Here is a 12018-nt window from a genome sequence, read left to right as displayed (position 1 = left end):
TCATTGTTGCCTTTTTTTTTTTTTTTGTCAGTTGTGGGACTTGAACTCTGGGCTTGGGCACTGTCCCTAAGCTCTTCAGCTCAAGGCTAGCATGCTACCACTTGAGCTACAGTGCCCCTTCTGGTTTTCTGGTAGTTAACTGGAGATAAGTCTCTCATGGACTTTCCTGCTCAGGCTGGCTCTGAACCAAGATCCTCAGATCTCAGCCTCCTGAGTAGCTAGGATTACAGGCATGAGTCACTGGTGCCCAGCTTTCTTTTTTTTTTCAAATTTTTATTATCAAACTGATGTACAGAGAGGTTACAGATTCATACGTTAGGCATTGGATACATTACTTGTACTGTTACCTCGTCCCTAATACCCCCCTCCCCCTCCCCCTTCCCCCCATGAGGTGTTCAGTTCACTTACACCAAAAGTATTGCTTTTCTTTTTTTACCCTGTGTCTCTCAATTTTGGTATTCCCTTTCAATTTCCTAGTTCTGATAACAGCATACATGGTTTTCAATATACTCAGATAAGATACAGAGATAGTGTATGTACAACCACAGAAAGGTGATACAAGAACATCAACAATAATAGAAGCTACAGATACACATGGGACGTTGAAAGCAGTTACAACTGTGATATAACAATCGTTTCCATAACATGGAGTTCATTTCACTTAGCATCATCTTATGTGATCATAAGGGTATAGCTACTGGGCTCTTGTGATCCTCTGCTGTGACTTGCCTAAACCTGTACTAATTATTCCCAATAAGGGAGACCATAGAGTCCATGTTTCTTTGGGTCTGGCTCACTTCACTTAGTATAATTTTTTTCCAAGTCCTTCCATTTCCTTACAAATGGGGCAATGTCATTCTTTCTGATAGAGGCATAAAATTCCATTGTGTATATGTACCACATTTTCCTGATCCATTCGTCTACAGAGGGGCATCTGGGTTGGTTCCAGAGTCTAGCTATGACAAATTGCGCTGCGATGAACATTGTTGTGCTGGTGGCTTTACTGTGATTCTGTTTGTGTTCTTTTGGATAGATACCCAAAAGTGGGGCTGCTGGGTCATAGGGGAGTTCTATATTTAGCCTTCTGAGGAATCTCCATACTGCTTGCCAGAGTGGCTGAACCAGTTTACATTCCCACCAACAATGAAGTAGGGTTCCCTTTTGGCCACATCCCCTCCAACAATTGTTACTGTTAGTTTTCTTGATATAGGACATTCTTACTGGGGTGAGATGGAATCTCAATGTTGTTTTGATTTGCATTTCTTTTATGGCTAGTGATGTAGAGCACTTTTTCATATATCTCTTGGCCATTCTCATTTCCTCATCAGAGAAGTCTCTTTGTAAGTCTTTAGCCCACTTGATGAGGGGGCTATTGGTTCTTTGCGGTTTTGTTTTGGATGAAGGTAATTTTTTTAGTTCTGCATATATTTTAGATATGAGGCCTTTGTCCATTGACTGGCTGGTAAAGATCTTCTCCCAGTCTGTGGGCTTTCTGTTTATCTTGTGAGCTATGTCCTTTGCCGTGCTGAAGCTCTGCAGTTTGATGCAGTCCCATTTGTCCAACCTTTCTTTGATTTGTAGCCTTTCTGGGACATTGTTAAGGAAGTTCGGTCCTGCGCCAAGGAGCCCAAGTGTTTCTCCTACTCCTTCCTTTAGTATTTTCAGGGTGTCTGTTTTGATTTTGAGGTCTTTAATCCATTTGGAATTGATTTTGGTGCAGGGTGATATATAAGGACTTTCATTGTTGCTTTAGTACCATTGTTTTAGGATGGATTTTGTTATTGTTTATGGGAAAGTTACTGTTTTTCTTTTTGAGATAGGACCTCTCTGCATACTGTCCAGGCTGGCCTCAAAACTCCTGAGCTCAAGAAGTCTTCCTGCCTAACCTCCCAACCTGCCTAAACCTTACAACAAGCTAGAACTAGAAGCATATGCCACAAGGCCTTTAGAATGTTGATTCAAATGAGGGGCTGGAAATATGGGAATATGAGTGCTTGCCTCGTATACATGAAACCCTGGGTTCAATTCCCCAGCACCACATATACAGAAGATGGCCAGAAGTGGCACTGTGGCTCAAGTGGCAGAGTGCTAGCCTTGAGCAAAAAGAAGCCAGGGACAATGCTCAACCCGAGTTCAAGTCCCAGGACTGGCCGCCCCCAAAAAAGATTGTTGATTCAAATGACCTAGATGTACAGAAATCATGGGTAGGTTGAAGGAAACTCTTTTGTACAGTAAGCTCAAGAGGATCTTTTTGAGTTATGACTGTGTCCTCCAAGACAGTTTATGAGAAAGCCATTGTAGTACCTCTGCTTTGGTCTCTATTAGTTACTTTAAAAGACTAACACTTTTATTTTTTCCTACCAACTTATAAATCACTTAAAGCTCCTTTCAATGCCAACTTCAAAATGAAATCTGACATTTTTTACTTAACAATATTATTGTATTTGGATAATAAAATCATGTTCTACCAAATATCTGCCATTTCATCAGAAAGCAAATTCAAACATCTCCACATTGATTAGTCAAAGAAAGTCTAAGTTTAAAATCACAGTATAGAAAGTTGGGCATCAGTTGCTCATGAGTATAATCCTAGCTACTCAAGAGACTGACTGAGATTTGAGGATTGTAGTTTGAAGCAGTCCAGGCAGTAAAGTATGTAAGAATCTTATCGCCAATTATCAACCAAAAAAGGCTGTGACTCGAGTAGTAAAGTATAGTTAGTGTCCAGGTCCTGAGGTTCAAGTTCCAAAATCTGCGTGTACACACAGGCACGTGCACACGTGCATACATGTACACAAAAATAAGTAAATAAACAAGTAAAAAGGTAGACTAATGTCTTCATCTTAGACTTCTTAGCCTCCACAACTATGTGAAATAAATTTGTTGCACTTTTCAAAAGACAGAAAAATAAAAGGTCCGATATACTTTGGAATACAGTGGTATGTATTCCTTCAACACACAAAATGGACTAATTTAACTTGAAGAAAAACATGTTATACAGAAAATACATAAAAATCAATTCAAAAACTTGACACAGTAGAAAATGAGACAAGCAGAGAGTAGAAAACTGAATATTCATTAGCATCACCTTTATCACTGTTTCAGAACACAGGTAGTGAGATCTCAGGTCAATTATTTCTTGAATGGTACTTTCCTGTATCTGATCTGACTTTTTGTTGTTGGTAAGGAGATTACAAAGCTGCCCTGATTGGAGGGTATTTTTTTTTCACATTTACCAACATTTGGTATGGTCATACACCTAAATTTATCAGAAGGTATATTTACAGAAATGTCACAAGCACTTTGAAAAGTATTCTTAAAGAGAAGGAAGTAACTGTATTTTACCCTTCCTATCAGATAGTGATGGTTTTAGTAGCCATCAATGAAGTTGAAATGGCTAAACCACAAGCAGAAAAAAACAGCTCTCAAGATCAAGAGCTGCCATGTAACTCACACTGCCTACTTTTATGTGAGAGAGTTATAAAGTCTTGTAGCCACTTTTCAATCAAAGATTCCTGGAGCTAGTCAGTAAAGTAAAATGTTGATACTTGATAATGGACTTCATGTTACTTCTTCCTGTTCAAAAATATTTCTTCCTCTTATACTCCAGGTCTAGACTCACATGGAAGTAGTTATAAGAACAATCTAGAAAGGCAGTTATCTTATGAATCAAATTCAATGAAAAACAAAATCACATTCATTTATAGTGTAATATTAAATATTCAACTCTACAACCTTGACTAAATCTGATACTCACTCGCTCTTTAAAGCTATCATGTAGTTGATCTTCAGCAAAAATGTGGAAGTGTAGAGGTTTGATGCTGAAAATTATAGCAGACTTCAACATGGTCATAGTTTCTTCCAGTCTTTCTCCACAGGCCACAACAGCAAGGTGCATCTTCTCCACAGGCTGTGTTTTCATGCTATACCTAACAGGAAAGAAGGCACATTTTTTCAGCCATTTCAGCAGATGTCTACAACTACCTGCATAGTATTTTTGCTACATTCAAAAACACAAGTTCAAAACTTCTACTGAAAAAGCCAAGAAATATCAAATCCTACGGCAATAGATGAGAAATCAATTATTCACACACACAGACACACACACACACACGTGTGTGTGTGTGTGTGCTGGTATGCTGGTGTGGGAGCTTGAAGCTAAGAAGCTTACTCTTTTTCTCAGCTTTTTCTGCTCAAAGCTGGTGTTCTACCACTTGAGCCACACCCCCACTTCTGTCATTCTGCTGGTTAACTGGAGAGAAGCATCTCTCAACTTTGTCATTCTGTAATTCTTGGATCTCAGCTTCCTGAAAAATGGACTTATAGGCATGAGCCACCAGCGCCAGGTTCAATAATATCTATGTTCTGTATCAATTTAGCTCAACCAGTGATCCTCACAAGGAACTCCTGAACACAAACTACTTTCTCAATCTGTCCAAGAATATATAAACAGCTCCATTGTGGCCACACAGAAGTTAATTCATTGCTCACACTGGATGCCTTAAGGGCAACATGGCTCAACATTCTCAAGCAACCCAAGAAAGGGAACTTTGCAAAACCAATTGAAGGCCTTCCACTCAAATTTCAAAAATAAAAACTTATTTGAAAAAAGAAATCTTAAACACATTCTTATTCCATCACAGTCTCAAACTATGCTGACAGGAAATTTCTTCAACTTTGCTCAATGGCAAACATTCAGTTCCACATACCAAGCAAATGGCCGGATGTAAGCAGCTCTAAAGGATCTGAAGCACTATCACAACACTAGTATCTTTGGAAGGGAGCATTTCCTAGTGCCAATTCCTGGCCTAGGCTATATTAGAATCCACAACAGCAGCAGTGTGAAACACCAGACTTAAGTGTCAGTCACAACTCTGTACAACTGCTGTTCACCTCCCTCACTCCTCTGGGGAGCATCAGCTCAGGTCTTCTGAAGCATTCCAGGCAGGCCTCTCACTGGCAGAAGCAGGAACTCTTCCCTGTCTGTTCCCTACCCTCCTCAGTTCCACTAAGCCCATCCAAAATGTGAGAACCTTATCAGGGGAGAGCATTACCTATGCTTTTATATCTAGGACAAGGAGATGTTCATAAGGTTCACCTACAATCAGAGGGACACATGAAGACACAAGTTAAAAATAAGAAAATCTACACACATAACTCTACAGAACTCTGCTATTTCTTCTTTTAGTAAATGTCTCCAGGCCCCACTTCTCATAGTGGTATAAAGGCTATCATTAAAATATCTAGCACTCTGGAGGGTGAGGCAGGAAAGAATGACAGTTATAGGTGAACCAAAGCTACTACATATATAGCAAGACCCTATCTCTATTAAAAAAAATTTTTAATCACAATTTGAGAACTTCTAATAGGCTATGCTGCTTTTCGAGCCCATAACTAGCCAAAACAGTACTTTAAAAGTAAGTCAGTTACATGGTTCTGTTCCAAATTGTAGACATATAAAGTTAACAAGAATAATAAGTGTTGAGGAAAAAGCAAAATATTCTTCAAGGGAAGACAAAATCCTCTAAAATCAGTTCCACAGCCTGATTGCTCAGAGGCCCCTCAGTGAGGGCTGTTTAGCCACACTGCCTGCATCCTCTTGTGATGGAGCACTGCACTGCCCACTCACTGCATGATGCTTGCTTCTCAGCAGTATTCCTTTGCAGTAGAGCAGCATATGTGGTGCACACACCGATGACATACCTCAACTGACAGAATGAAATACACTCTGAAAAGGCCTCTGCCCACCGCCCTGTCCCTACACACCAGAAACAGAAAAATCAGCTGGAACCAAAAAATTTCTAAAGTCTACTGCAGGAAGTGATCAGAAAAACTTTCTGAGCAGTCTGAACAAAGCAGTCAACAGTATGCTATACTCCTATCAGGGTGTGTAAAACTGTGCTGTTTTAATCACAGTATGTATTAAAGTTCCTAAAGATTTAAAAGTATGCTAGCAAAAAGGACATTTTCATGCCAGGCCTATTGTTGACATGAAGAGGGGAAATCCTCAGTTGAAATACCAGACATCTCTCATGTTTAGGTGTGACATGACCTAACTAGCTGCCTAACAGCAGCTATCCCTGTGTGGAATGAATGTAGCAGATCTTGGAGCAGTGTTATAGGAATGGGTGATTCTGTGGAGCTGCAAAGACCTGTAGACCTTTTTACATGAAGAGGCTGTGGTCTGCTGGTCACACTGAGAGGGTCCTTAGGCCACCAGGTGGCGCTTTTTGATGAAAGCTTGTACTTCCATGGGCAAGGGGGCTTGCCTACCCAGTTTACAGTGATTCCAGGAAGCCCTCGGAAGCTGAGCCAAGGCTTTATGACGGTGAGCTTCACTTTACAGTTCTTGTGATGCTGGCCGCCTGTGCACAAGGGTGTGGTTTAAGTCTCTTAGCATAACACTGTTTATTTGTTTTGTTTTTGTTGCCAGTCCTGGGGCTTGAACTCAGGGCCTAAGCACTGTCCCTGGCTTCTTTTTGCTCAAGGCTAGCACTCTGCCACATGAGCCACAGCGCCACTTCCAGCTTTTATCTATGTATGTGGTGCTGAGGAATCGAACCCAGGGCTTCATGTATTCGAGGCAAGCATTTTACCACTAGGCCATTTTACCACAGCCCAGCATAACACTGTTGTTTGAAGGTTTCCAGAACCCAGATCACAGCATCTCCAGAGGGCTCTAAACATTGTCACTAGCCATGGCTTTCCTTAATTGAGCACTGATTGCTCACTTTCTGTTTTCTTTTATGCCAGTACTGGAGCACAAACATGAGGCCCAATGCTCTCTCGCTACTTTCTCATGGCACTCTACTACTTGAGTCATGCCGCAAGTGTTTTGGATGTGTACTCAGACCTACTTTGAACAGCAGTAGTCATATCTCAACTTTCTAAGTACGTAAGATTACAGACATAAGCTAATGGAACCCAGTACATATAGTTTTTTTTTTCTTTTTAAATTTTCTCTTACTGTTAGCTCTAAGATTTGTTTTCTTTTTTATCTTTCTGTTAAGCAAACTCTTAATTTTAGTATCAAAAACACTGTGCTTTACTGGGAGTAAAGTTTATCAAAATCCTATTAAAAAATCAAGTCGAGAAAGCTGAACTAGGGCTTAGAAGCTGCCCGCTGATGGACTTGGTGCTAAGGCAAATGTGACACCAAGGGACACAGTAGAAAGCAGCTTTTCCAGGGCATGTGGACAACCTCCTGAGAGTCCAGCAAAATGGACATCATACTTATAGCAAACACACAGCACCTAGAAAATGCATGACTAAAATTAAATGAATCATAAGAACAACAGTTTAAAAAAAAAAAAGATCATTCCTGATAAAGGAATTTCAAGACTACTTGCCCTCTCTCCTGCCACTTCCTCAGGAGAGAGTGAGCCACTGCCTATCCCACTCCTGTCAACACTGTTTCTTTCAGATTAGAGAAGGGAGGGAAGAGAGATCAGTGCCTCCATACCTTCCTTATTCAGCAGTGAACAAAGCCAAACTACTCAGTAACTTAAAAGGTCAATAAATAATGTCTATCTTTGGCTCCTTCTGTAACCATTTGCCTTGTGCTCACTCTACCATTCCTCATCATGCAATCACTAGCTAATTCCCAAAGCAACTCTCCCGTTGTATGTTTAAAGTATACCAACTTTGAATTGGATAACAGATGTGTGTAAGTGTAAATGTCCAATGGAAATCTGTCTTTATCACATGCATATAGCATATTACTACCTGCTACCCAAAGTTGGATCATAAATTCTAAGAATAATGGTTTTAGTAACAACTAAAAACAAAAATTAGAACATTTACACATAGTATTAAAAATTAGTGATAACGACAAAATAAGAAAAAGGAGAAGACCTAGTCAAAAAGTAAAATTATTTACTTGTAGGGTAACACTAAATTTCAGGGGGAAAAAAGCACTAGTATAGTGAAAAGCTTTTACCTAATAGCTGATCTTACCCTACACTCATCTACCAATTAAATATTAAGTGCCTACCTAAAAGCCGCTTCCCAAAAGCAGTTCATTCCACAAACATCAGAGGGCAGCATCCAATAGGGATTCCAGTAACACAGACAGAAATCTTTACACCTAACAGCAAGACAGAAATAACAGTCCTGTATGAGTATTTCAGTTGGTAACTAACAAGAAGTTTACTTAGAAACACAGTAACTTGTTGTTTTACAGCAACAAAATGGTAAGTTCAAGTTGCTAATTTTTAGAAAACTGATTTCTCCCCTTACTTAGGGCACTACTGTTTCAAATAAAAACTTTAAAAATATTTAGGTTAAATTACACTACAGACTGGAAAAAGGTTTTTTAGTTAGAAGTTCTCTTGGCATATTAAAATCCTCTCCTCTGACAGCATAAAATATGTCTAATTGTTTTTGTGGCCTAGAACAAAACTCATTTCATCCAAAATCAGTTTTTACTTAAACAAAATAAAAGTGTCTTGAATGCTGGGGAGGAGAGGAAGGTCATTAAATGCTTTTAATCCTCAAAACCAAGTTACTTGTATTGCGTTTCCTAAACACTGAGAAATGATACTGACAGCTGTGACTCCATTTCACTTCTACATTATCTCCAGCTCATTCTATTACACAAACTAAAATGGAAGCTAAACTGTGTTCTTAAGACTGCAGGTAAAAGCTAACAGAAAAGTGTTTTTTACTGTTACTGCTTTTCAAACAATCCTCTATTTTTATTTATTTATTTTTTATTTTATTTTATTTTTTTTTTTTTTGCCAGTCGTGAGCCTTGGACTCAGGCTCTGAGTCTATGAGCACTGTCCCTGGCTTCCTTTTGCTCAAGGCTAGCATAGCACTCTGCCACTTGAGCCACAGCGCCACTTCCCCCAGTCTCAAACAATCCTTTAAACTTCACTGCTACAGTTGAGGCAGCACTGATCTAAGTATGAGGTCAAGGTGAGTCACTAAAATACAAGCCTTCATTTCTCTTGACCCAGAAAAGCTTTGTTTTCCCTATGAACCCAGTAAGTTACTGTTCTTACATCCAAAAGGCTGTGAAATTTCAGATTTGCAAATTTCTTTGATCAAACCTCCCACACATGTCAAGGATCTAAGGCAAGGTTCTTAGCCCTGGAGGCATAATGAAATCACTAGATACCCATGCCAGACCTATTAAATCACTCTCCAGTGACAGGATCTGCCACCTATGAAATTCCATAAAGAACAAAGCCAGCTGCTTTTTAAATCCCTGGAAAGTTGTAATTTTTTAATCTCCAGAGAAAATTACACAACAATTTTATTTCCTTTGAAGAACACTTTTCGGGGCTGGGAATATGGCCTAGTGGCAATACTGCTTGTCTCGAATACATGAAGCCCAGGGTTTGATTCCCCAGCACCACATATATAGAAAATGGCCAGAAGTGGCGCTGTGGCTCAAGTGGCAGAGTGCTAGCCTTGAGCAAAAAGAAGCCAGCGACAGTGCTCAGGCCCTGAGTCCAAGACCCAGGACTGGCAAAAAAAAAGAACACTTTTCAAGCACAGGACAAAAAGTTCAAAGCCTTTATTTACTGTCAGTGTAGGGCTTGAACTCAAAACCTGGGCACTATCTCTGAGCTCTTCTGCTCAAAGCTAGTTCTCTACCACTTAGAACCACAGAGCCACTTCTGGACTTTTTAGCTCTGGCAGGCTTAGAACCTTGATCCTCGGATCTCCATTTCCTGAGCCACTGGCACCAGGCCAGCTCAAAGCCTTAAAGGATTATGTATTAAAAAAAAAAAAAAAAAGGGAGAAGGAGGAGGAGGAAGAGGAGGAGGAGGAGGAAAAAGAAGAGGAAGAGGAGGAAGGGGAGGAGGAGGAGGAGGAGGAGGAGGAGGAGGAGGAGGAAAGAAACATGAGCTGGCATTGGTGGCTCACGCCTGTAATCCTAACTACTCAAGAGGCTGAGATCTGAGGATCATGGTTCAACACCAACCTGTACAGGAAAGTCCATGAAACTCTTATCTCTAATTAACCATCAGAAAACCAGAAGTGGAGCTGTGGCTCAAAGTAGTAGAGCACTAGCCTTGAGCAAAAAAGCTCAGGGGCAGTGTGCAGACTCTGAGTCCATACCCCATGATCGACCCCACCCCCACCCCCAAAAAAGAAAGAGAAAATGTGTACACATTAGCCAGGTGTGACGGTGTATGCCTGTAATACCAGTACTTGAGAGACTTGCTGCAGGAAGCTCTTGAGTTCAAGGGCAGCCTTGGCTACATAGAGAGATCCTATCTAAAACAAACAACAACAAAAAGCAAACCTATTAGTCACACTTAACAATTGCACCCTCCTAGACACTAGCTGTGTAAATTTAAAACCTTACATTTCATACCAAGGAGACAAACTGTGATAGTGATAACTAACACATAGTTCTTTCATGTTCAAGTAATTTTATGTCCATTTAAGCCTCACAACAAACCCTTTAAGGAAAAACACTGTGACAAAACTATTACATCTTCCTTGTCAAACTCTATGGTTGAAAATAAAAAACAGAGAAAAGTTCAATCTTTTTGTTTGTTTGTTTTTTGTTTTTTTTTGGCCAGTCCTGGGCCTTGGACTCAGGGCCTGAGCACTGTCCCTGGCTTCTTCCCGCTCAAGGCTAGCACTCTGCCACTTGAGCCACAGCGCCGCTTCTGGCCGTTTTCTGTATATGTGGTGCTGGGGAATCGAACCTAGGGCCTCATGTATCCGAGGCAGGCACTCTTGCCACTAGGCTATATCCCCAGCCTCCGAAAAGTTCAATCGTTCCATAAAAATTATTACTTTAAATAGTGGTCTGTAACAATATCATTTGTTGCGTCAGATTTTACTTGATACTACAGCAAAAAAAAAAAAAAAATCAATTATCTTTGCCATCCGAAGACCACTCATCATCAGATATACAGATACAGGGTCCTACTGAAAGCCCCATTAATAGAATCTCCAGAAAACTGGCTGAGAAGCTGCATGTGTAAGCAATGCCCTCAGACCTGAGTGAGAAACACTGTTACCAATGCTTATCTAGAATCAGTTTGGGAGTAGTGATCCATACCTTACTCCCAGAACTCACAAGATTGTGGCAAAAGGACCATGAGTTCATTTGGGGCCAGCCTGGGATAGTGAAACCCTGTCTCCAAAAATATGTTAATTTGGATTTTTTAAAAATTGAAAATACTGCCATCCACATGCCTAGTTTGCATAAGGCCTTTGCTTTGATCCCTAAAACAACCACCCCTCAGAAAACAATATTGATGAAACTTCTCTTATACAATCCTGTTTATTTTTTATGCCTTGAATTTGTTAAATTTGTTTTTACAATCAGTGCTCCCTAAGCACAATTTAGAAGAATTTAAAGGCCTAGCCAGTAACATTTTGGCATCTTTGCAACTTACATTTTTAATGCCTACTCACAAATATTTTAAAGTTAAAATACATATTGCCAACTTGCAAACATTGTTAAAATGGCCTAAGCTCCAAAATTCTGAGTCAACAGCCATATGAGCTAGGTAGGACAAACTCCTCACACTCTGTCACTCAGGAAGTACTCACAGGAGCTTCCAAATTCACACCACACTGTGAAAAGACAAAGTTGATACAAGATGGAAAAGCCATAGAGGAGAGTAAAATTCAGGAGACCAATATACAAGTTATAATGAATTTAAATCTTGTGATACGTTAATGAAACATAAATCTTAAAAAGCCTACCAGTTTGGCTATTTAAGTAGATTATCAGGGAACTGTGGTTCAAGACCAACCCAATCAGCAAAACTTTTTAAAATGTAAGAAAGAATTCATCTTGACCAATGGCTGGGTAGGGTAGTCCATACCTGTCATATCAGAGACATAAATAGTAGAAAATCCAGGCCAATTGAGGTATAAAAGGACATACTCTCTTGAAATAACTAAGGCAAAAAAGGCTGGCTCAAGTGATAGAGCACCTTTGTAACAAGTTCAAAGCTCCAGTACTACAAAATGAATACATCAATAAATAAAAATCATATGAAGCTTTTTTCAGCCACATCAAGACCCTAGACCCATACT

At 39.9% G+C, this 12018-nt stretch overlaps 1 protein-coding gene across 2 annotated transcripts in view; it reads right to left on the bottom strand.

Annotated features, from left to right (window-relative positions):
- The window catches only part of Gxylt1 (glucoside xylosyltransferase 1), a 36708-nt gene that overhangs the window by 14188 nt on the left and 10502 nt on the right, over positions 1 to 12018 (bottom strand). The window contains exons 2-3 of one of the 2 annotated variants that reach the window (XM_048366277.1): positions 7994 to 8086; positions 3758 to 3929 (exon numbers count right to left, since the gene is read on the bottom strand). In XM_048366277.1, coding sequence (XP_048222234.1) covers positions 3758 to 3929; positions 7994 to 8086 — 265 coding nt within the window. Of the gene's footprint in view, positions 1 to 3757; positions 3930 to 6365; positions 6372 to 7993; positions 8087 to 12018 lie in introns of both variants that reach the window. The other variant, XM_048366268.1, reaches the window with a different exon arrangement.

The sequence above is a fragment of the Perognathus longimembris genome, chromosome 1 (assembly GCF_023159225.1).
Source record: "Perognathus longimembris pacificus isolate PPM17 chromosome 1, ASM2315922v1, whole genome shotgun sequence".
Classification (NCBI taxonomy): Eukaryota; Metazoa; Chordata; class Mammalia; order Rodentia; family Heteromyidae; genus Perognathus; species Perognathus longimembris.
The sequence above is the reverse complement of the archived record's forward strand: the minus strand, read 5'-3'. Positions and strand labels throughout refer to the sequence as shown.